Source organism: Hyaena hyaena, unplaced genomic scaffold, assembly GCF_003009895.1.
Source record: "Hyaena hyaena isolate Hyena2069 unplaced genomic scaffold, ASM300989v1 scaffold_3, whole genome shotgun sequence".
NCBI lineage: Eukaryota > Metazoa > Chordata > Mammalia > Carnivora > Hyaenidae > Hyaena > Hyaena hyaena.
The window spans coordinates 8,464,126-8,489,090 of NW_024080635.1; the positions used below are offsets into that span (position 1 = coordinate 8,464,126).

The 24,965-nt window shown below is 50.8% G+C and overlaps 1 protein-coding gene across 1 annotated transcript; it reads left to right on the forward strand.

Moving 5' to 3' along the window:
* The first annotated feature begins 1,513 nt into the window (after positions 1-1,513).
* Positions 1,514-21,399, forward strand: IL22RA1 (interleukin 22 receptor subunit alpha 1). The gene is made up of 7 exons (XM_039230513.1): positions 1,514-1,764; positions 7,062-7,194; positions 8,146-8,324; positions 10,060-10,235; positions 14,479-14,617; positions 17,791-17,912; positions 18,900-21,399. Exons 1-7 carry the CDS (start codon positions 1,722-1,724, stop codon positions 19,860-19,862), a joined length of 1,755 nt encoding a protein of 584 aa, XP_039086444.1. The 5' UTR covers positions 1,514-1,721; the 3' UTR covers positions 19,863-21,399.
* The last annotated feature ends 3,566 nt before the right edge of the window (positions 21,400-24,965 follow it).

Below are 24,965 nucleotides of genomic sequence, written 5' to 3' on the forward strand. Positions count from 1 at the left end.
CCAGAGATCATTCCATTAATATTTTCACATTATAATCCCATCATTTAAGACTTTTTTTCCCTCCATGAGTGTATTTGTTTTAACCAGGCTTGTACTGTACATGGTATATGCCATGCCTGCTCTCATTTGACAAAATGTGGGGAACGTTCGGCCACTAAACTTTTTCTCCAGCGCTATTCACATGCAAGGCTGTGCTTGTCTTGCCTTGGTAGACATAGCATTATCCATTTAGAAAACTGTTAGACATGGAGGCTCTTCCTTTCTCCTTCCTTCCTTCCTTCTTTCCTTCCTTCCTTCCTTCCTACCTGCCTGCCTGCCTTCCTGCCTTGTTTCTTTCTTCTTTTTCTTTCCTCTTTCCTTCTTTCTTCATTCTTTCTTCTTTCTTTCGTTTTTACTATTTACTATTAGAAATGAAGTCTAGGTGTTCCCACTTTCTTGTATTGCTGAAGTTACAGGAAATAGCTGGCACAGCCCACACTTTAATTCCCCCAAGCACGGCTCAAATTTGGCTGTTTTGGCAAATAAACTACCAAAGACCCAAAGCTGATAGAAAGAAAACAAATATAACACAGAAAAGAAAAGCTTAAATACAGATCGCTGGGTATCACAGCCTACGACGTCCAAAAGCCACAAGTTTCTGGATGCTTCCATCGGCTGCCTTAGTAGCCAACTCTCCTGCTCTGGGCCTCAGCCTGCGGCTGTGTGGCCAGAGACAGCTAAACTCTTCCCAGGAGCGCAGATCTCTGATCAGGCCCACCCTACCCAGATTCCAGGTCCTTCCAGCCTCCCTGAGGCCCAGCAAGAAGGAGAAAATCATTTCCTAAACACCAGGGACCCTCACATTAATCCCTGTGGGTGCAGCTGGCGACAGCAGAAGAACTGCTTGTATAAGCCGTGTGAACTATCCTTGTCCCAAACCGAAGACCCGTTCATGAAATTCACCCCCATCTCCAGTGCAGCAGAGTTACTCAAGTTTGAGATCTAGGGTGCTTTTTTTCCCTCTAACCTTCTGGAGGCCCCAGACCCCAAAGGCTCAAGGGGAGAATACCTGGGCTGCTCACTTCTAGCAGCCTCTCTAGAAGGAAAGCTACCCCCAAGATCATCATCCAACATGGGAAACTGCTTTGATAGGAGGCCCGCTAGGAAGAGCGGCAAACATCCCGAATCTCCTCCTGCCAGAACACAGCCGAGGACTCACAGCCTTTCCTTTGCTGCAAGGGACATTCTGGAACATATTTTCTGCTCCCTTGTCCACTCCAGTTACTGTCCTCAGGATAAATTCCTGAGAATGAAATTACCGGGGCAAAAGTTACATGCATGTTGCAGGTTTTTGAAACACAGGACCAAACCGCTGTCTGATTGGGCTGAGTATGGAGGATTTTTTTTTTTTTTGCCTTTTGTGTCTTGTAGCTTCCTGATAAAGCGCTGAGCAGTCTGGGCTGAATCAGCCACCAGACCAGATAAACAAGCTGGATTGTCGCTATTGCTGTTTTCTGCAACTGGGAGAGGAACTCCCTCGGATCCCGCCCAGGACCTGGAATTCTGGAGCACACAGACCAGACACCTTTGCACCTCGTTCCCCCTGCTCTGACCCCACCCTCGCCGTCTTTCCCCGCCCCTGTACCTGGGTGGAGCCCGAGGCCAAGGCGCCAAGGCTTCCCAGTCCTCCATCTGTGCTCTGCCCAGAGCAGAGGCCAAAAGAGGGCTCTGAGCCCGGCCCCATGAGGACGCTCTTGACCATCCTGGCCGCGGGATCCCTGGCCGGTGAGTGCCCATCGCCCTGTGGTCAGATCCCCTCCCACCTCCCCCGACACCCAGGAGGGTTGATCAGGTTTTTCTTCCCCATCCCAGGCAGTTTCGGTTTCCTCTCCACTAGGGCTGAACTGGGTAACAAGTTTCCCTGGAGAACTAGGGGAGACCTCAGTTGGGGAGGATGAGTGGGCCCCTCAGACCCTGGGCTCTGCCAGAGACTCAACTAACCTCTAGACTCAGGGATGTAGCCAGCTGTCTGAACTGGGGGTGCCAGATCCCCTCACCTCAATGGTTAGAGAATTGGCCTGAGGGAGGCAGACGCCCTGGACCCCTCGAATCATTCCGATAGCTGTATCATCCCTTCCTCTGCTTCTGGGCTTCGCTGGCCTAACAACGGGAGGTGGGAGAAGGACAGATGGACAAAACTTGAGTGCGGCCATTGTGTCCCTCCACACCTTGCTGGGGGCCTCTTCCGGCCCCTCACACTAGATCCGAAAGAGCATATTCTCCCACATAGTGGCCAGGTCTGCTGCATCGACAGGTCTTAAAATACCCTTTGAAGGGCACCTGGATGGCTCAGCCGGTTAAGTGTCTGACTTCAGAACAGGTCATGATCTCACGTTTTGTGAGTTCGAGCCGCACGTCAGGCTCTGTGCTGACAGCTCAGAGCCTGGAGCCTGCTTCACATTCTGTGTCTCCCTCTTTCTCTGTCCCTCCCTCCCTTGCTCGCACTCTGTCTCTTTCTCTCTCAAAAATGAATAAACGTTAAAAAAAATTTTTTTTTAAAAACCACCCTTTGAAAACAGAACTAAAAGGCATAGTTTCCAAATCCAGTAAAATGGGTTTCTTGATTTCTCGTTATAGAGAAATTTCAAACAGATGCGTGAGATCCCAGATGGTCTCTCTGCTCCACGAGATGGTTAATACAATTCAGGGAATTTTCCCGGGAAGTGAACACATAGTCCTGGCTGAAGAGTGGAAGGGAGGGTCCCTGAAAGGCTCTTTCTAGCTCAAGTGCAGGATGAAGCCCAAGCCCCCTCTGCTGCTGTCCCCTGCGTCAGCTGGGGGTGGGGGAGGAGCCACAATGCTCCCAGCTGCCGCCTGGGCCCCTCCAGTCTGTCTAACCCCAGCATCAAGTGGGTATTCCCAACACGCTGGGCCCTGATGAGTGAGGAAGATGTGCTGCATTTCCCAAAGACTCCACTCTGATTGGAAGTCTTACAGGGTCTTGACCCTGTCAGATGGGGACCAAGGGGAAAACAGTCTTAGGAGTCGTTCAGAGCCGAGAAGGTTCTCCGAGACCCAGGTCTCCTCTGCCCTAGCATTCATAAGCTGATGCCAGAACATTTTGAATCGGTTTTGTTTGTTTGTTTTTCTTTGGCTTACAACGTGTTGCCATGAAATTGTTTTTCCAAGCAAACATCAGGACTTCCTTTTCTAGGGGCTGCCGGTGTGTCAGTTTCTAGACAACACATGGGTGTCCAGGATTTCACAATGTAGACTTTCACCCAGGAAGTGCAGACACAACACAGGCTGAGGAACGCATGATGGACTTGAGGAGAAAAAGAAATGAGTCGGGTAGGAGGGAGAGGAGAGATCTTGTGAGCCCTCAACACCCCCCTCAAAAGAAGAATCCAACCAAGGTCTACCCACCCCATTTCTGGAAGCCACGTTCAGTTCCTCCTGAAAAAGGGTGCCCAGCCTCCCCCCAGCCTCCCAAGCATGCCCCAGCCTCAGCCACCAGGCTCCCTCCAACCCGACTAGCCCACCAGGATACTGACCCCTACCAGCAAATTCCCACCGCAGCCCCTAACCCACCACTAGGGGTGGCTAAGACACCCCAGACAGACCCCGGCCTTCTCTCAAATCCCACCCTCCCTCTCCTGCCCTAACTTTACCACCCCACCAGAAGCCACCATTCACTTCTGACTTCAAGTCGGACTCCCTCCCTCAACTTAAGATCTGAATCCAGGATAGCTCACTCCCTCCAGAACAGACCCCAATTCTGCCCAGACTCAGATCCAAGCAAGAGGTAAGCCTCACCTTGGGGCTCGATAGCGTAGCCATCACATCGGCTAGAGGCAGTAAGACACCAGTCCCCTAGGCCTTGTTCTGAGAGCTCCAAGAAACTGGGAACACAAAGATTTCTATAGCTGCTGGGACTGACCAGCTCAGGTTCAAGGAGGAATGTGTCCTTAGACCCTGCCAGTGGATGCACAGCAGGGTCAGGCTGTCCTGATTGATACTCTTTCCCATCCCCTCAGGTGCCTCCTAAGCCCACAGACCCCTCTTGCAGAAATATCATATGTAGACTTGGAGTGGGGATTCAATAACAATCCATTGCCTTAGACCTTGGGCCTGTTGGTGGTCATGGTCATGTCCAGGGTGGGTGGAGGCACACACACACATCAAAGACACATATGTACACAAAGCCCCAAGGCCTTGACGCAGCTGGGTCCGCACCTGTTTATTTCCCACCCCAGCCAACCAGGCCCTTCCGAGCATGCTCAGAGCCAGCTGCCAGTCCCAGCCACCGTTTTCCGGCAACCCTCTTCCTTTCCACAGACCAAGCATGGAGGGCTGAGAGAAGAGCTTTGTGAGTGAAGGCTCTCATGTACAGTAAAGATCGCTTCAGGGACAATGGTCCTCTGCTTGGGGCTCTGGCCTTTCCTGTCCCCCCCTTGCCTTACTGGACCCCCCCATGACCAGTCTAGCACTATGACAAGAACTGCAGGCTCTGTCACGTACGAACTGTGATACTGAGCAAATAAACTTCTCTAGGGGCTTCCCCGGTGGCTCAGTCGGTTAAGTGACTGACTTTTGATTTCGGCCTAGGTCATGATCTCGGGATTCCTGGGTTCGAGCCCCAAGTCGGGGCTCTGTGCTGACAGTGCCGAGCCTGCTTAGGATTCTCTCTTTCTCCGCCTCTCTCCCTACCCCTCTTCTCTCTCCCTCTCTCTCTCTCTCAAAATAGATAAATAAACTTAAAAACAAACAAACAAAAAACCTCTCTTAACCTCAGCTTTTCTCATCCATAAAATAGGGGAGGGTAATGATAGTCACTACATCATCAGGTTGTTGGGAGGATTTAGAGAAGAGATTTAGCCTAGTGGCTGGCACTTGAAGTGTCATCTGCTGCTCTTGTCATTTTTATTTACCTGTAGGTAAAGTCAAATTATTCCCATCTTAGAGACAAAGAAAACAGTCCCCAGGGTCACCCTGCCCCTATGTGGCCTCAGTCAGCCTCCCTCTCCCCACCCCCCCGCATGAAGTCCATGTGGCTGCAGAATTTGCCTTTGCCTTCCCCATGGGCTAGGCAGGCAGGGACTGCTTCAGCCAACAGGGAGGCAGGAATTCACAATCATCTTCTCCACCCTTGTTTGAAATTGCTGACCCCGGAAAAGTTAGCCTTTGATGTTTTAGTTGAATAGTCACCGTGTAGTTGAGTATCTCTCAAACATCCAGTCGGTGAGGACGCCAACTTCAGATGGTGTTAAGAAGTGAATGAGAGCCAGCACCTGACTGGTTCGGTGGGTAGAGCGCCCAACTCTTGATCTCGGGGTCATGAGTTTGAGCCCCACATTGGATATAGAGGTTACTTTAAAATAAAATCTTTAGGAGACACCTGGGTGACTCAATCAGTTAAGCAACTAACTCTTGATTTCAGCTCAGGTCATGATCTCACGGTTTGTGAGATTGAGCCCCTCATCGGGCTCAACACTGACACCACAGACTCTGCTTGGGATTCTCTCTCTCCCCCTCTCGCTCTCTGTCCCTCCCCTACTTGTGAGCCTGCACTCTCTCTCTCTCAAAATAAATAAACAAAAAAAAAAAAAAAAAAAAAAAAGAAAAAATTTGCTATTAAAAAAAAAAAGAAAAGAAAAGCAAATGAGAGACAATAGCAAGTGTTGGCAGGGATGTGGATAACTGCACTGCCCAGACACTGCTGGTGGGAACGTAAGATGGTGCAGCCACTTTAGAAGAGAGTTGGCAAATAGTTTGGCAGCTCTTCAGAAAGTTCAGCAGAAGTACCATATGACCTAGAGATTCCACGCCTGGCTATGTACCCAACAGAGCTGAAAACGTATGGCCACTTAAAAACGTGGACACTGTGGTGCCCGATTCGCGAGTCCCCAGAGACCACCAAGGAGCCGGCACTGATGCAAGTACAAAAGGGTCTTTATTACAAGCTCGAGCAGGGGCTCACCCGCCTACCGGTGTCGTGGCAGCAAGGTGAAGCCAAGAACAATAGCGAATAGGGTTTTTAAGGAGTAAGGAATGGAGGTGTTACAGTACATGTAGCATCATCACATAAGCACCAATTATAATTGTACAGCACCCCTGGTAACAGCTTTGACCATTCAGTATCTGTAAGGTGTTCATTACTTTTGGTGGGACCCAATCATGACTTTTGAGCATCCTTTGGAAATGACCAATTATGAGGTGAGTTCAAAGGGCCCACGGGGGGTTCAGGGAAGTGGTGAGAAACTGGCTAGTTTGTATAAAATAACTGCAGTTCCCAGCCTTGACTCACACCATAGGAATGTTTTTTTGATTAGCTGATCTGAGGGCGGTCCAAGGATGGCTTTAGCCTTGAACAATCTGAGGTTTTTCCTGGAGCTGGGACTGGGGCTATGTGCAGCCCGAGGTTGCTCTTAATGGAGGACTTAATTTTTGGCTCTTCAACACAAATGTTCACAGCAGCATTACTCACAATAGCCAGAAAGTAGAAACAACCCAAATGTTAATCAACTGATAAATGGATAAACCAAATGAGTGATACACTATTCAGCCGTGAAGACGAAGCAAGTACTGATTTATGCTACGACATGAATGAATCTTGAAAACCTTATGCTAAATGGAAGAAGCCAGACACAAAGAGCCACATCCTGGATGACTGTTTATATGAAAAGTCGAGACGAGGAAGATCCGTAGAGCCAGAGACAGATCTGCTTAGGGCTGGGGGAGGGAAGGCCTGGGGAGGCTCTGCTAATGGACACAGGGGTCCTCTTTAGGGCGATGACAATGTTCTGGAATTAGATAATGGTAATGGTTTCACAGCTTTGTGAATAAACTCAGAAACTACTGAATGGCATGCTTTAAAATGGTGAATTTCGTGGGATGTGAATAATAAATATAATAATAAATAATAATAATAGTTCAATAAAAAATTTAAAAAGAAGTGAAGGAGAAGAGTGATGGCCCATTGCAGAGTCTCTGGTGAGTGGACTCCTCGTCGGACCGCTGGTCGGAAGGCTGGGGGCAGGGTCCTGTGCCCACCTGCTCACCCTGCTCCCCGCTTCCCACAGCCCACGTTGCTGAGGATACCTCGGATCTTCTTCAAAACGTAAAATTCCAGTCCAGCAACTTCGAGAACATCCTGACGTGGAACAGCAGCCTGGAGAGCGCCCCAGACACGGTCTACAGTGTGGAGTATAAGAAGTAGGCTTCCCTCTTCACATGACCTATTTTGATTCTGCTCTGAAACCAACCCTTCCAAGAAAATCCCCCTCCTCCATCTGTCCCCACGCCCCCACCTGGCTTGCTATTCTATAGTCTGCACCCCCACCCTCCCTAACCCCTCTCCCCTGCCAGAGAGAGCTCTGCTCCTTTGTGCTTTCTTTTGCAAAGGAAGGATAAGGTAACGGTTCAGATTACAGGCTCTGGAGTCCGACTGGCCAGGCTTGCCTGCCAGCTCTCACCTGTACAACCTTGGGCAACGGGTTGACCACACGAAGCCTGTTTCCCTACCATAAATAAGCGTAGCAAGAGGACCGTCATTGGATCATTAGGTAGACTAATCAAAATAGTCAAGAACACCTGTGCCTGGGAAATAAAAAGCTGCCAATACCTGTTTTATTATTTCTGGTGAGACTAGGTCAACAGGAAGCTGTGCCCACCCGCTCCAGCCCGTGCCCTTGTTCCTGCCCACCTCCTTTCCTGTGCAGGGGAGGAGGTTGGCGTGGATTCGGGGGTCTGCAAACCTAGGTTCCGCTGCTGGTCCTGCCACTTCATCCTGTGGCAAGTCCTTCCCCTCTCTGAGCCTCAGATCCCTCATCTGTAAAATGGGGATAACAATGGCTGCCTCAAAGGGCTTTGGTGATGATGAGCCCAGAATGTGAACTCAGGCTGGCTGAGTTCCCCAAGCGTAAGCCCCAAACACCTGCCCACACGTTACTTCTTTAAGCCTCAGCTTCCTTATTTGAAAAGGACGGAGAATGATATATAACCTCACGGGATCATTGTGAGGGCTAACAGGCCATCTGCATAAGGGGCCTGGGACACAGAATATACTAAGTAAATATTAGGTATCTTTATCATTATTAATCAACCAGAGGCCCAGGGCCAGGCCCGTTCATTAAAGGTGTGCTCCGGCCCCTCCCTCGCCCCCAGGTACGGAGAGAGAGAGTGGCTGGCAAAGGAGGGCTGCCAGCAGATCACCCGGAAATCCTGCAACCTGACGGTGGAGACGGGCAACCTCATGGAGCTCTACTACGCCCGCGTGACTGCCATCGGTGCTGGAGGCCGGTCAGCCACCAAGATGACCAACCGGTTCAGCTCCCTGCATCACAGTGAGTGGGCGCCCCTCATTGTAGGGAGAGGGCGGAGGACGGCCCTCCAACTGGGGAGCAGTTAGAGACGTGGCTTTTAGGGAAGGTACCCCCACCTAGACAGCATCCCATGTGCAATTGCCATCTTCCTCCAACTCCATCCCGACCTCCCCAGCTCAGTTCAACTTCATCTTGCCTCTCGATGACAGCCAAGGCCTCCTAACTCAGCGCCCTCCTCTGGCCTTGACTCGTTTTTAGTCCTTAGTCTTGGTCTCTGCCTCAACATCATCTCCTAAGGGGGAGTCCCCACTCTCGGCCCCAGGGACCTCATTTCGCTACGTCACCACCTGTTATTCTCTGTCACAGTAAACTGTTCATTGTCTTCATAGCTAATCTCACCATTTGCTTACATGTATATCATCTGCCTCCCGCAATAAAACATGCGCTCCATGTGGAGGCACGGAACCCCCTGTACTCTCAGTCCTTCGCATATGGCCTGGCATGTGGGAGTTACTCAATACGCAACTGATGAATGAATGAATGAATGAATGAAGAGTATGAGTTGCCAAACTCCCCACACGAACTAACCAGGTGCTGATGTTCACTTACTGACTTAACAGCCACATGGTTGTCCAAGAAAATAAAAAGTAAAATTAAACAGGTTACTTTATTTATTTATTTATGTTTACAAATAGTTTATTGTCGGGTTGGTTTCCATATAACAGCCAACAAGTTACTTTATTTTTGTCTTGGCTTGCCCAAGTAATACATATTTACTGTCAAAAATTCAGAAAATATGGAAATGCACACAGAAAGATGAAAGTAGCCCAAAATAATCTGAACATTTAAACATAACCATGGTCGCCAGCTACTGTTTCTACTCTTTCGTAACCTGGTTGGTTGGTTGATTGGTTGGTTTTCATAGAATGCGATCAGGAACATTTGCCCATGTCATGAAGCATTTTTCCACAACATGGCCATCTCCTGGCTGCAAAATGATCTAATCGATGGAAGTAGCCTTAATTTACTTCCCTCGTTCCCTTTATGAGGATTTTTAACTCAGTTTTTTATAAACAAAACTGAAGTTCACATTCTTCTAGCTCAGATGTTTTTGACCATGGTGGCCAACAGACCCTTGAGGGATTTTTATAAATTAGCTTCGGGGGGAGTAGACTTCATGAATCCCTAAAATTGAGTGGAAAATATTTGTATATGTACGTACATTTTGGGGGAGAGAAGTTCCGTGGCATTCATTAAATTCTCAAAGAGGTCTGTAAATCAGTAAGGGTTATTTGATTATTCAGAGAATTTTGTCTTGAGCGAGATTGAAGTCTTAGGTCTAGCCTTTGAGGCCAAATCAATAATTTGAGGCATCCCAAACATTATTTAGGTTATGTAGTTGAACCATCGGTCCCCAAAGCTGTCATCACCAATAGACTGGGGGAAAGGGTGCTATGGGCAGACTCGAGGTGGGGATTGGGGAGGCAGGGGCGTGGTTAACCTAGGGGGCCAGTGCCCCTCCTCCTGAGGTCTTCCCACTCACCCCTGGGCACCCCTTTGCCAGCCTTAAACCCAAACACCAGTTGCTTGCAGAACTTTTGTCTTCTCACCTGTTTGTTTACCTTTCAAAGCATAGCTGGGGTAAGGATGGGAGGAGAAGGGAAGTAGTCGGTCCTATCCCATGGTCCGGGGCAGCCTCAGATGCCACTGGCTGATTCCAGCCTTTTCTTTTTGCGTTTCCCTCTCCCCTTTCTAGCTACCATCAAACCACCCAATGTGACCTGTATCCCCAAGGTGAGATCCATCCAGATGATTGTCCATCCCACCTCCACACCTATCCACACAGGGGATGGCCACCAGCTAACCCTCGAGGACATCTTCCATGACCTATCCTACCACTTAGAGCTCCAGGTCAACCACACCTACCAAATGGTAAATATATGTGCCTCCCTAGTCCTTCATGCCTGGGAAACTCATTTCCCTCTCAATGAGATCTCTGTTGCTTTAGGCAGAAAGATGTGTCTTCTATATACATTTTTTAGCATTTTCTGAAACACAGCCCTCCTTCTTGTAGATCACATACACAATAGCATGCCAAAGTCTCTGACAAGTCCTGCAAAGCCAAGTCTCCAGTTTTAATTCATTGAATACAACCGCTCTCAAATTTCTTGGTCAGAGAAACTCTTTTGATTTTGCATGATTTTTTACCTTTATCTTTTGCCTAATGCCTTATAACATCCTGGAAAGCAACCTCTATTAACATCTTCAGATGTCTACTTTGAAAAATGCTGGAATCTATTTCTACTGCTGCAATTCATTTTGCTGGTTCTCCACTATTTTCAGCAACTGGACACAGGCAGTGTCTTAAGATCACTAACAAGGAAAGGTGGAAGGCAAGGGTATAAAGGGTCAAATCGTATACAAGGTATTTCTTTTATACCCAGGAAACATGTGGTATTTTCTCCCAGCATGTGCCACGAGGCCATAATTCCATTGAATGACTATTTCTGCACCCAAGATGTTTATAATCAATAGATGAAGAAGGAGCAAAAAGAAGAATTCAAATAGTTATAAATAGAGGAAAATAAGGAAAATATTGTGTGGGGTGGAGCAAAGGAGGGGACGGGAGAGGGGAGATGGCAGCTCAGAGAGTTCTGGAAACAAGAGTTCTGGAGAAGCTTTCAGAACTTTCTGGTGCCAATGCCAATTCCTGAGATGTGCCAAGTACTACATGCTTATTATATGCCTTAATCTTTACCATAACCCTGAGAGGGAGGTGTTATTATCTCTGTTTTCTGAACGAGAACACAGAGGCTCGGAGAGGTTAACGCACTCGCTCAAGATTGTTCAGCAAATAATAGCCTAGTCAAGATTCCTCTCCAGCCCTGTTCAAAGCCCACATTTTCCCCTCACTGGCCCAGACTGCTCCACCATGACCGGAGACAGAAGCAGGAAAACTTAAAACCTTACTGACAAGCACCAAACTGCCCAGTTTGGCTGAAGCGTGGGGACTGGCACAAGAGAAGGTGCTTGGGCCTTCTTCCAGGCTATTCAGTGAGATTCTGCACTTGCATGTCCGGGATCTGAATTCTTAGTGAGCAACCCAAGTGCTTCTTACTCACCCTGAAGCTGGACAACCACTGATGTAGAGGAGCCATGGGAGAGGTGAACCTGGAAAGACAGGCTACGAAGTAGAGGTCTCGGGTGGTGGACAGAGAAGTTCTATTTATTTCCACAGTCAGGAGAGCAGTTAGAGATGCCTGAGCAAGGAGAGTCCTTACCACATCAACTGTTGGTAAATATTTGGGCTTTTGCTGAATGTCTTACTCACAACCGAATTCAGTTTGTGGCCAGAGAACATACGCCGTGTGATTGCAATCCTAAATTTACAGAGACTTGTTTTATGGGTCAGCATATGGCTGGTCTTGGTGAGTGATCCATGTGCACATGAAAAGAATGTGTATCTTGTCATTGCTTGATAGAGCACTGTATAAATATATCAGTTAGATAAAGGCGGCTAGTAGTGTTATTCAGATCCTCTATGTCTTTCCTGATTTGGGGAGGGTCTACTGTTCTTTTTATTTAAGAGTATTAAAATCTCCACCTGGGGCACCTGAGTGGCTCAGTCAGTTAAGCGTCCGACTTCGGCTCAGGTCATGATCACATGGTTTGTGGGTTCGAGCCCCGTGTCAGGCTCTGTGCTGACAGCTAGCTCAGAGCCTGGAGGCTGTCTTCGGATTCTGTGTCTCCCTCTCTCTCTGACCCTCCCCTGCTCATGCTGTCTCTATCTCTCTCTTAGAAATAAATAAGTACACATTTTTAAAAAAGAAAAAAAAAAGAAAAAGAAAATCATTGCCTGCTAATTCCAAATTTTGGTCATCTTGGAATGTGTCACCACTGATTGTCTTTTCTCCTGAGTATGGATCACATTTCCTCTTACTCTTCCCATCTTACCATTTTAGAATGTATCCTAGATGTCGTGAATGGTATAGTGAGGGGCTCTGGATTCTGTTCTATTCCTCCAAAGAGTATTGATTTGTCTTGTTTTATTTTAGCAGGCAGGTAATTTGGCTGGACTTCAAACTCCAAAATGTCAGTCCTGTTCTTTCACCTTTACCTGGACTGCTTGGAGTTTACCCTACTCACTTTAGGGGCCAGCCAGGGATTTGGACAAGTTTATACTCAGAACTTGGACCTGCCCCCCTCTATGGACCACTCCTATCTGCAATGTCTCCCCTCACTTTCTAGCTGTTATGATTGCCCAGAACTCTCTCTTATTATTATTCAAACCAGTAAGGTTATAAGGTTTCTATTTAGGTTTAAACCACACCACAAGCTAAAAGACATTAAACAAAATCCACCCGATGCCTTTCCCTTCCTCTTTTCTCCAATATCTACCTACTTTTGCTTACTCTCCAATGCCTACGGGTAGTTCTTATTTTGGCGAGAGTTTACAGTGGATGCTTCAGGGAGGGTTGGTCCAAAGAAGCTATAAATTCCCGGGAGCAGAAAGAAGAGAGCTCGAATATGAAAATGAATGAGAGATCAGGTAGAAAGTTGCAGGCTTTTGGAACGGTAGGGTCTGGAAATACTGGGGCCTGAAGGAGGCTGGAGGCAGTAAAAAATCTGGGGAGGGAGGAATCTTGGGCCCTCGCAACCTGCTGGACTTGTATCACACAGTATTTAATGTGCAATTTCAACCGTGTGAGTTGCACAAAACAGTAAGTTACAAAATCCGTTTGTGTACTCCTTCATCCACTTACACTCCCCTCAAAAAATAAAAATTAAAAAAAACCCTAAACCCTGGATGCCACATGTCTGGAAAGGGGAAGACATGGCTGAAATGCAAAGAAGCAAAGAAGAAAATTCTTAGCGTTCGAATGCCCAAGGACACAGCTCCGGACCCTTTAAAGGAGGGTCTGTGGATCATGTCAGGGCAACGAGAAACAAAGGATATGAGAGGGGCTTTGTCAAAAATGGCTTCAGGTTTTGGGCCTTGAATATCAGAACTAGAAGGACACTATTGATGGAGCTAGGGAATCGAGCACAGGTGCAGGTTTGGGGTTTGGGATGGGGTGGGACCCAGAGAGGAGAGATCGGCATGCTTGGACATGCTGAGCTAGACATGCCCATGTAGTGCGATCCAGCAGCAAGCTAGAAGTCCACGTCAGAAACTTCATGGCCCTTCCTGACTTTCCACACAGTGTCGAGCACAGAATCCATAGGTCCAGATAAGATCACTAAGTGCGAGAGTAAGTGATGAGAGAAAAAAAGGATGAGAAGCAAATCTTGCAGAACCACAGAACTGAGATGCTGAATCAAGAGAGAGAGGATGAGAACCAGAACAACAGAACGAGGCAGCCAAGGGAGGAGTTCAAGGTCAAGAGGTTGGAGACACACCAAAGGGTGAGAGCTAGAGAGCAGCTCCAGCAGAAGGGACAGCAAATGTGAAGGAGCAGACAAGATGCAGCACGCAGGAAGAGCAGGCATTTGGAATTGGCAGAGCCCGAAGGGCCAGGTGGGCAGCGGACAGGGAGGCAGGGACCAGGGTTTTATCCAGTGATATGGGCCAAGCCATCCAAAGACTGAAATAAAGGGGCATTGGAATTATATTAATCTTTTGGAAATATCACTTTGGCACCAGGAGAAATATGGAAGTGGACAGGGGCGAAACCAGAGATAGATGACCCATCTATCGGCAGAAGCCGCTGCAGGAGTCCAGGCTCAAGATGGGGAGGCCCAAGTAAGGCAGAAGCAATGAGGAAGGCAAGAAGAGGGATGGGGATTCAAGGGCTCTTGAGGTTTGACAAAGAAGGAGGAAGAGGAGGAGGAGAAAAATTAGAAGAGAGATAATGGTGATGATGGTGGTGCTGCTGGTGGTGGAGATGGTGCTGGTGCTGGTGGTGATGATAACAGCAGCTAGTATAGAGCGCTTTATGGACCAGACACCGTTCTAGTGAAAGCACATGTGGCTTGGTGACTGATTGGGCTTGCAGAGAAAGCGGAGGATGGGAGAATAGGAATAGAGCATTGCAGACCAATCAGCAGCTTTGGGTTGGGAGCAGGTGGACCATACTGAGTGTAGTAACCCAGGCAGAGGTGTGCACAGGCTTTCTTGGGCTCCATATGGGCTGGTGTGTAAGAGGAGTCACTCTGGGTTCTCTATCAAATTCAGCACCTTGGAGGCAAGCAGAGAGAATACGAGTTCATTGGCCTGACCCCTGACACAGAGTTCCTTGGGACCATCAGGATTTTCGTGCAAACCTTGTTCAAAGAGAGCGCCCCCTACGTGTGCCGAGTGAAGACCTTGCCGGGTAAGTTCAACTGAAGCCAGAGGGACGTGGGACTCCTGACTTCAAATCTTGCCTCTGTGCTTTCTTCCCTCTAACAACGGTGAGGTTTGGTGGTGCACAAAAACTACAGAAGGATTATTAGCGTATTGCCAAAGTCAATGTTTGCTTATCCATCACTGAGTTAGCTGATGGGTTATCATTAAACATGTTTAATCCCCACCCTCCAACCTGCTGGATAGCCTCTCTCTGGCCAGCTTCGTATATTCCCTGGCAAATTCACCTTAATATTAACCCAGGTGAGATATACTAAGAAATAATCCGCAGAAGGGGAAAGCAGAGATGATAAAAAGTTCCCTCAATAGCTTCCAAAGTCAAAGAATAGTAACAGTGATAAGAACTAGCCTCTCTGCAATGCTAGCCAGGGGCCAGGCACCAGTAAGTACAATCCTTACGAGCTACCTACAAGACTGGTCCAATTATCACCTCGTTTTTCTGAAGACACTAAAGTTCAGAGTGGTTAAGTAACCTGCTCAAGGGCACACAGGTGGCGAGGGATAGAACAAGGCTGTATTCAAGAGACCATGTTCTCATTACCGCACTATTACAGAAATTGTTTTGAGTCATCGGCTCAGGGAGATGGCGCCCCAACCTCCCCTTCCTCCAGCACACTGAAACTCAACTCTCATCATTAAACATCGTGATATTTTTATTAGCGCTCGTGTTCACAGAGATAGAAATGTTGTCATACTCAGAGCTGCAAGCTGAGATGAAAGTGATAGGAGTGGGTCGGATGGATTTGGAAAAAGAGTCTCGTCCTTAGTCATCAAGTTCAGATTAATGATGTCAGTAGGTGATTTCTGTGCTAGTGAAAGGTGAGGCAGCTGCTAGAGGCTGGGCCCTAGGGTGTACCTGTAGCTTAGTAGAATCACCATCCGGGAAGCTCTGGCCCCCCGTGTTGTTCAGAAACTCACCTCGCCAGTCACCCCAAGAAACTACAAGAGACCGATTTCTCTACCCAAGTCCCAATGCATTCATTTTCAGGGGAAGAGATGCCTGGTAGAAAGGCCAGCACTGGCCACTTGCACGGGGCATGCCTTTCCCGGGGAAGGGCCGCTGGGAGACCAGAATAGAACTTGGCAAGAGCAGAACTAGAAAAGGAAACCGACTTGACGGGCACCAAGCTGGGAGCATGTATCTGACTTGTGACTCTTTCCCCTGGATGGACTAGACAAATCTCCCCATTCCTTGCCTACCCCTGCCCCACCCCGCTTTCTGACAACGTGCAGACCCCTCTGCCCTTTCCCTTCTATTGGCTTGTCCTTACACGATCGAGCTCATGATGTGACACCTTTTATTTTTTCCTAAGACTGTAGATACTTTTACCTAAGTCACACCGCTTATTGGCTATTTCTTCCTGACATCTAGAAGGCACCTTATCCTTCGAAATTAAGTATATTAACAATAATTCCTACCACCTGTTAAGTATCCACTCCGTTGCCAAGCACTGTGTTAAAAATGCTTTCTTTACATGCATTATCCCATTTAATCTTTATAACAACCCTGCAGGTTGGGAAGTCTCTTCCCCATTTTACAGAAAGGAACTCTGGCTCAGAGAGGCTAAGTCACTTACCGGCAACTACACAGCTGGTCAGTTCATCTAATCTTGAGCCCTGGGCTCTAAGCAGCAATTTTGTTTTCGGCTGGAACTCTCTATTGCACATGTATATCTCTTATTTCCATTCCAGAGTGATATGTCCTGCCCTTGACCCCATATGAAGGGTCATGATACGTGACCCCGTATCATGCAGTCTATCTTATTCCCAGAGTCCAGAATTTCTACTTTACTTCTCAGGATGTCTGGGAAGGTCACAGCTGGTGATCGGCACCCCACGCTGAAGCCACAGGAGGAATGGAAGGAGAGTGGCCTGGAGGGTTAAAACCGCTGGAGAAAACAAACCACCAGTTTGGGCAAAAACCCCACCTACTGCTTCCTTACCACTTCCCCTACCGTCCCACCTGAGCTGGTGACAGGAAGTGTGTCATGCCAAGAACAGGTTGCATCAGTCCCAAAGATGCGGGACCACAGGGAGAAGGCTCAACGCTAACGTCCTTCTCCTTCCCTTTTAGAAAGGGCGGTGCTGTCCCAGGCTCCCTCCTGAGCAAGATCACCCAAACACCCAGCTCCTTACCTTTGCAGGGAGGCACGGAGGACAGGCCTCTCCCACTGCCACGACCCCCGCCACACACCCCCTCTGTCTCTGCCCCCAGCCTCCTGCTAGGGAGGCAGGGCTGTCCTCAGACCCAGGCAAGAGAGGTCTCTTTAGAAGGCTCTGCTCCGTCCATACTCTGGCCTTGACCCTCCCCACAAGATGAAGAGTCCTTAGGTCCAAATGCACAGGGCCCCCGGAGCCTGTGACCTCCCTTCTAGACCGCACTCTGAGTACCTGGGACCCCAAAATGCCCTGTACAAATGCCCCGCGCCTGTGTCCAGTCTAGCAGATCTGTTCCTTGCATCCTTCCTCCCAAGAGGAGTCACTGTTGATGTGCAGAGCCTCAGCCCGAAGTGTGGCCAACAGGTGGCTATTTGTTTGGAGGCAGGGGGCATGTGGATGAGCTTGGCTGTGTGGGCTCGGCAGCCCACATCCAGGTGCACAAGGCCCCTACCAGAGAGGGGTGGGGTGGGGGGGGGGGGGCAGGGGCCTGTGGCAGGCTCTCCCTGCACCCCCACATTTCAGCACAGGGACTCCAAGGAATCCAGGAATCCAAAATTCAAATCTAGCCTTCCAGGTTGTTATGTATTTTTTCATTTATTTTTATTTGAGAGAGAGAGAGAGAGAGAGAGGGTCCCAATCAGGCCCTGCACTGAGCCAGGTCGGTTATAAAATATATATTTATATATATAAAATATATAAAATATATATATAAAATATATATATGGTACAATATGTACCATATAACATATTGTACTTAGTGTAAGAATGATTTATAAATTCTGGATATTTAGACATCTAGTATGTGGCCCTCTCCTTGTGCTCTTGACCCCACCTGCACGTGTTGGGGGCAGGAGAGACCTTCCCGAGCCTTGCTGAGGAGGGCGGGGCGGGGAAAGCACAGGCCTGCGGCGTCCATGCGGGATCGGGCCCGGACCAGATCCCAGACTCAGTCTTCCTGCCCTGGCCCCTTTGCTCCCCCAGATCGGACGTGGACGTACTCCTTCTCAGGCGCCTTCCTGTTCTCCATGGGCTTCCTCGTCGCAGGGCTCTGCTACATGAGCTACAGATATGTCACCAAGCCGCCTCGGCCTCCCAACTCCCTGGTGAGCAGTTGCGCCTGGGGCAAGAGGGAGCAGGGCACATGGGCCCCGGGGACCCCTGGCTCTCCCTGAACGGCAGGGAGAAGCATGTAGTGCAGAAAATTAGACCTCCTTTCTCTTCTCCAACCTAAAATCAACAAAGACGTGGCCCAGCAAGGTATATTGGAGAAGGGCAGGCAGCTGGGAACAGTGGGCTTGGAAGAGAAAACCCACATGACTTGAAAGCGTCCACGTCCAGGCAGGCAACCTAGGAGAGTAGGCATCTCCAAAGGGCAGACAGGGCTGGGCACTGTGGGAAGCCCTGGCACTCATGGCCGGTCAAAATGGGCCGCCGAGGAATGCGGGCCAGTGTAGTCAGGGCTTCTAAGCCCTAAGTAAACCACCCAACCCACACCAGCAGCCCCAATATGGCGGCCAGTGCTGGCTCTCTGCTAAAGCACCAGGGCCTGCTGCCCAGGACCTGATGGGCCTGGGGATCTAGGAGCTGGCTCTCGTTTATGTGAGGGACAGAGGAGCTTGAGGGCATTTCGCTCAATGTCAAAGCCCAGATGAGCCATTTCCTATAAAGCTCTCCTGCCTCCCCCTCTCCTCCATCCTTTCCCACCCAGCCCCCTGTATCACGCCCATGGGGACCCATGAGTGAGGAGCAGTGTGGGCCACCACCTCGAGAGTGTACCCCTCGGTAACCTCCAATCTGAGTCACCTACTTCCTGGATTATCTATCTTCTCAAGAAGCCACAGCCTCTGTCTCTCCTTAAGATAGCCTAGACTTTAGAAGTGGCCCCCAACTCAAGCCTCAACTGGGAGCCCTGTCCCTTCACAGAGGCCCAGCATTTAGAGGAATCTCTGGAAAGCCAAGGGGGTGTGCGAGTCCCCCAGGTGGTCTACCCCATCCACTGTGCCTCCCCTTGGAGGACCCTGACCCTCCGCGGCACCAGCAGGGAGCTTAGAACGTGTCCTGAAGGGCTGACCGTTGCTGTTCCCGCCCAGAACGTCCAGCGAGTCCTGACCTTCCAGCCTCTGCGGTTCATCCAGGAGCACGTGTTCGTCCCAGTCTTTGACCTGAGCGGCCCCAGCAGCCTGGCCCAGCCCGTCCAGTACTCTCAAGTCAAGGTCTCCGGGCCCAGGGAACCCCCAGGAGACCCACCGCCTCACAGCCTGTCTGAGATCACCTACCTCGGGCAGCCAGACCCCTCCATCCTCCGGCCCCCTGGAGTGCTGCCTCACCAGATGCTCTCCTCACTGTCCTTTGCGCCTCAGGCCGCCCCAGAAGTTGGGCTCCCATCCTACGCACCTCAAGTGACCCCCGAAGCTAAACCTCCATCGTACATGGCCCAGGCCGTCTCTGAGGTCCAGCCTCCCTCCTACACTCCTCAGACCACTCCAGACAGCTGGCCTTCTTCCTATGGGATGTGTGTAGAAGGTTCTGGTAAAGACTCCCCACCTGTGACACTCTCTAGCCCCAAACACCTCAGGCCTAAAGGTCAGCTCCAGAAAGAGGCACCAGAAAGATATACCAAGAGGTATATCCCAGAAGGCCTTTCTCTGCAAAGGGTGACCTTCTTGGATATGAAGGACCCCCAAGAAGCAAACTCCTTCCACCAGCATTTGGGGGTTCACCCGGACAGAGTACCTGACCCCTGTGTGCTACACAGAGGGAAACCAGGGACATCATCGTACCTGAAGGGCCAACTCCCCCTCCTCTCCTCTGTCCAGATTGAGGGCCACCCTGTATCCTTCTGTTTGAACTCTCCTTCCCTCCCATGTTCCCCCACAGACCAGGAACCAAGTCCCTGGGGCCTGCTGGAGTCCCTCGTGTGTCCCAAGGATGAGGACCCTGTATCTGAGACTGAGGCCCAGGGCCCAGCCCCTCAGGCATCAGACCTGACGCAGCGCCCAGAACTGGACTCTCTCTTCAGGGGCCTGGGCCTGACCGTGCAGTGGGAGGCCTGAGCCGAGAACAGGGCGGGCCTGGGCCTTCCTCTGTCCCCACCCAACCTCACACCACCGGCCAGCACTCCCACACCCAACCGGGCCGCACGCTGGGCAGCCGGGCCTCAGGTGAGTGCCCATGAAAGGGCCAAAGGAAAGAGGGGCACGGGCCCCTGCCGTGGGTGAGCTACGGTTGGAGCAAAATGGCATGATAAGGACTGCAGCCCAGAGGTTCCGCGTGTGCATCGTGTGCAAACGAGCGCGTGCAAGCGGAGCTCCATGGGGCCAAAGGGGTGTGGGAGTTAATGCAGGGAGGCTTCACGGAGATCCAGCGCCCCGGCTCCTAAGATGCTGGACAGGAAGTTCTCCAGCCCATTCCTGGCCAGATCCGTAAACTAGTGCGACAGTGAGGTCTCTACTTCCTCTGTCGTTACCCTCTCCCAAGAAACAGCCCAGGAGGGACCCTCATAGCAGGCTGGGCAGAGTCAGGACTGCTGAGCTTTGCCAAGGCCAGAGGCTGCACGAGGCAGGGGTGCGGCCCAGGGCTCATTCCCAGCCCGGCTACCGCCTGAGATCACACCGGCTCCACTTCGTTCCCCTGCTGGGGGCTCCCCCCCTCCATGGAACGCAGGTCCCCCAGGGAGGGAGGACACACGGAGCCTTTCCTGCCTGCAAACGTTTCTGACCCTGTTTTGAGAGCAGGGTTTATAACGAGCACCGGGTCATGTGGCCCTTGAAACAGACACAACAACAAAGTGCACTTACTTCACAACTTTGGAAACTTAGCTCATCTGGGTGCAAGTTCCAGCCTTACCACTTACCGGCTGTATGACTTCAAGCAAATGAATCACTCCTCAAAACCTCAGTTTCTTCATCTGTAAAGTGGAGATAATAACACCTACTTCACGGGGGTGTGGTGAGGATGAAATTAATTAATGAAATGTCTCTAAAGTACTTAATTGTGCCTGGCACATGCGCAGTGCCCAGGAAATGTCCTGTTGCGATGTTTTATAATCAGGCAGCACAGTGAGTGACCCACTCCCCCAGGTCAGGATGGCTTCAGCCTGGGCATTTTCTCATGGGCTCAAATCACCCTGATTTTCTCAGGATCGCCTTGGGCCAGGCCAGAGGGGCTGGGCTATCTGGGGGAGGCGGAGGGAAACGGGGTTTGAAGACAGATGGAAGCTTCTCCCTGAGGTTGTAGGAGGAAGCTGCTTGCGGGTGGGGTGCCGTTCCCAGGGGACCTCCTCCCCGACAGCTCACCAGAGGCGGTGCAGGGCTTTCTTGCCCTTCTGCCCCCGCTCGGGGCTCCTCCTACATAAGGAAAGGGCTCCGTGCTCATGCTGTGGGGTGCTGGCCTGCCCTTTGTACCATTTGCCTCTCGGATGAACCATACGATAAGATAAGATAACTGAGGCCCGGAGAGGAGAAGGGACTCAGCAAGGGACACCCCCGTGGAAGCCGTGACGTAGCTGGAGCTCAAACCTAGCGCTTTCTTTCTTTTTTTTTTTTTTTTAAATGTTTTATTTATTTCTGAGAGACAGAGAGATAGTGTGAGCAGGGGAGGGTGGTCACAGAAAGAGGGAGATACAGAAGCCGAAGCAGGCTCCAGGCTCTGGGCTAGCTGTCAGCACAGAGCCCGACGCAGGGCTCAAACCCATGAACCGTGAGATCATGACCTGAGCCGAAGTCAGACGCTTAACCGACTGAGCCACCCAGGTGCCCCAAACCTAGCCCTTTCTGTCCTCATCACGAGAAGGAACTTTCCACACTGTTCTGGATTCTCAGAGATGAGACTAATGTGGATTAAGGAAAGGGGGCCCCAATGGGGTCCTTAAGGGGCCAGGACCTTTCATCACCTTCCTGTCCCAAAGCCCATTCCGAATATTTCTGAGAAACAGGATCAGAGTCGGGTTGCCTGGGCATGGCCTTCCCGAAGATACAGTGTGCTCTCTTCATCTCCCCTCATCTTCCTCACCCCAGTCCCTACCACACAGCACCAGGCGGTGGTGCCCTTATCTGTAATTAATGTTTAACATCTCTTCAGGGTCACTGGTCTAGACCCAGTAGCTCCATAACACAGGGGTGGGCTGCCCTCCTGAGCACCCCAGCCTGCTCTCTCGGCAGCCCAGCAGCTGCTAAGGAGGCCCCGAGGATTGTGCCCCTCCCCCCCCCCACTACCAACGAGTCTGCTTCCTGTCCCTTGAGGCGAACTTGGCCCAAGGTTGTGTATCCTCACCTTGTTGAGTAATGAGAAACAGCTTAACAGGCAGACTGTTCTCACCGGGTAAGGGGGATGAGGAGTCACAGAGATTTTTCTTTTTAGGCTGTAAACATCATTTCCGACTCATAGGGCCGTGCAACTCAGAGTGACAGACAGATGCCCCAGCTACTCCACGACTCTCGGAGGGTGGAGTCTGAGTGCCTGAGGAGAGAGATGAATGGCCCTGAGCCCTGTGACCCTCGTTAGGCTGCACTGTCCCCACTGAGGGACAGGCACCAGGTCTCTGGTCTCCCAAGTAGGCAGCCCAGGCCTGCAGATAGGGCTGGAAGCAGCTGGAAGACAGAGTGTCTAAGGCCCCCTGGAGCTGGGCTGAGGCACTGGCATCCCCGCGTGTCCTAGACCCTGACCCCGTTATCAGGAATCGCTGTAGCCTGGCCCCGCCTGGCGCAGCGAAATGAGTGTTCGTGGCAGAGCCCGGCCCAGGAGTGAACGGACCGTGTGGCCGCTGTAGCAGCACCAGCAGCCGTAAGAAGGAGAGGAGAGACTCCACCATGTTGCTCGGCGGTTTACTTACCAGACCCCCGTCCTCCCCGACCTCCAGCCATAGGTCCTATGATTGATATCTTGCAAGGGAGGAAAATGTGGCTCAGAGAAGTTACTTGCCCAAGTTGGTTTTCTAAACTTGCCTCGTCATGAGAATCCCCTGGGAACTTACTAGAAACATAGCTTCCCCAGGCTCCCACCCACACAGCCCTGCTAAATCCACCGCTCCTGGTGAATCTGTATTTCTAATAAACACCTTTGGTGATTCCTCTTGGGCGCATGGAGGGAATAGTGCCCTCACCCCAACAGTTTCTCTGTCCATCTCACCCCAACAGTTTCCCCGTCCATGGCCTCGAATCACCTACCCGGAGTCACCTTTAGTATATCCCCTGGGTGGGGGTGGGGGTCCAGGCTACTCGAGTAGCACTTCAACCTGGGAAGTCCACAGACCTCTGGCCTCTCGAGCCCCCGGCCCCAGGAACATACGGGGGTTGCCCGAGTCTCCACCCAGAGAATAGGGCCCGTGGGACTGGACCCCGCTGGGGTCCCTGAGGCTGGATCTCTGTGTGCCCCTCCCAGGCCTGAGTATCAGCCTAAACAAGGAGGCTATGACCACATGGCCAAAACTTGTCCCCTTGTTGCAGTCCCCACCCTACATTCCAGAAAGTGGGACTGAGGCAAGAATGGGCTTACCTGGTGTTGCTGGTGGGTCACAGCCCTGAGGCCCTAGCCCCCTGCTCAGCCCCTGGGCTGCTTGAGCCCATTTTCCTTTCCCACTCTAAGGAGGAAGCGGCATAAGGAAGATACGCTTAGACCATAAGTGTGACAAGAGCAGTATCTGGAATTAACTGAAGGGGAGGGGAGGAGAGCGACAGAGGGATGGACGGGAGACAGGCAGAAAGAAGGTGGTGGGAGGAAGCATGGGGCCAGACAGCGCCCCCCCTTGACCACCAGGTGAAGGTATCCGCCAAAAACAGTTTGGCTGTGGTCTGAAAAAGTGGCATGGAAGTTCAGGGCGGCTCCTGGGCGAATCTAAACAACTGTCCTTAATGTTCATACATCCAGGGAAGGCGATAAAAGGGGGAAGATGAGAAGAAAAAGAGAGAAGGAAATATGGAGAGGCCCTGGCTGTGAGCCAGGTACTTTATCAGGCAATTTATGCATTTTATGCATTTGAATCTTACAGTCATTCTGCAGGATAGGTATTCATCCATCCATCCATCCATCCATCTTTCAACAAGCACATACCAAGGGGCTAGTTGTATGCCGGGCACTGCCCTCGGGGCTAGGGACACAGTGAACAAGACTGGCAACAAGACTGGCACGCAAGTTTCCAGTTGTTCTGGAACTTACCTCCAACTTACTAATAAAGCAGCTAAGCCCAAAGAGAGGCCTGGGTCCCTCCATTAATGAGTGCAGGTGCTAGAGATCAGGATTTAAACCAAGGTTAAGGGGTGCCTTGGGTGGCTCAGTCGGTTAAGCGTCCAACTTCGGCTCAGGTCATGATCTCACAGCTTGAGATTTCGAGCCCTGTGTCAGGCTCTGTGGTGACAGCTCAGAGCCTGGAGCCTGCTTCAGATTCTGTCTCCATCTCTCTCTGCCCATCCCTCACTTGTACTCTGTCTGTATCAAAAATAAACATTTTTTAAAAATAATAAACAAGCAAACCAAGGTTTATGTAATTCCAAGCCTCACCTCTGCTCAGCCTTGTGACCCGTAGGGTGGGCTGTGTGCTCTTTCAGGCACATGTGGCCCTCCCTGAGGGGATGTCCCTGCGAGGAGTGAGGGCATCACTGGGGTGAACAGGAATCCCACACGCAGAAGGCGGCTGAGCTCCCACGTTCCTACTGCAGTGGAGTCATCAGCGGACCCCCAGTGTCACTGGCCTCGGTGGGCACCTGACACTGTGCTGCAGGCTTCAGCTTCCCTACCGGAACCTTCTTGGTCTCTCAGCAGTTTAAATGTCTGTCTCCTGCTGTCCTGGAAGCCCACACACCCCCTGCTGTATGTACGATTCATACTCACACCTCACGGAGAACGTATAAATGTGGGTCCTGGGAAGCCCTTCGGAGGTTGGCTCAGTCCAAGATGGAAGAGAGCCGCCAAATGTTCTCCGTGCAGCCAGCAGGACGGGGGTAAGCAGGGACACTTAGAAAGGGGTTTCCAAATAGGACAGGAGATTAAGATTATAGGCAGAGAGCTCACCTGCATTCTCTCTCTCCCTTTCACATGCATCGTCCCTGAGACCAGGAAGTGACAGGCGCAGTGTGGCTGGTCCCCCCACCCCACCCCGAGGCCCCAGGAGGAGGCTGGGGAGTGGGGGGGGACTGTGCTCTCTGGACCGGAGCTGCCCCCCC

Coding starts and splice junctions, on each gene's coding strand:
- IL22RA1 (XM_039230513.1), top strand. CDS start 1,722: ATGAGGACGCTCTTGACCATCCTGGCCGCGGGATCCCTGGCCG. Junction 8,325..10,059: donor GTTCAGCTCCCTGCATCACA/GTGAGTGGGCGC, acceptor TCCCCTTTCTAG/CTACCATCAAACCACCCAAT. Junction 17,913..18,899: donor CTCGGCCTCCCAACTCCCTG/GTGAGCAGTTGC, acceptor GTTCCCGCCCAG/AACGTCCAGCGAGTCCTGAC.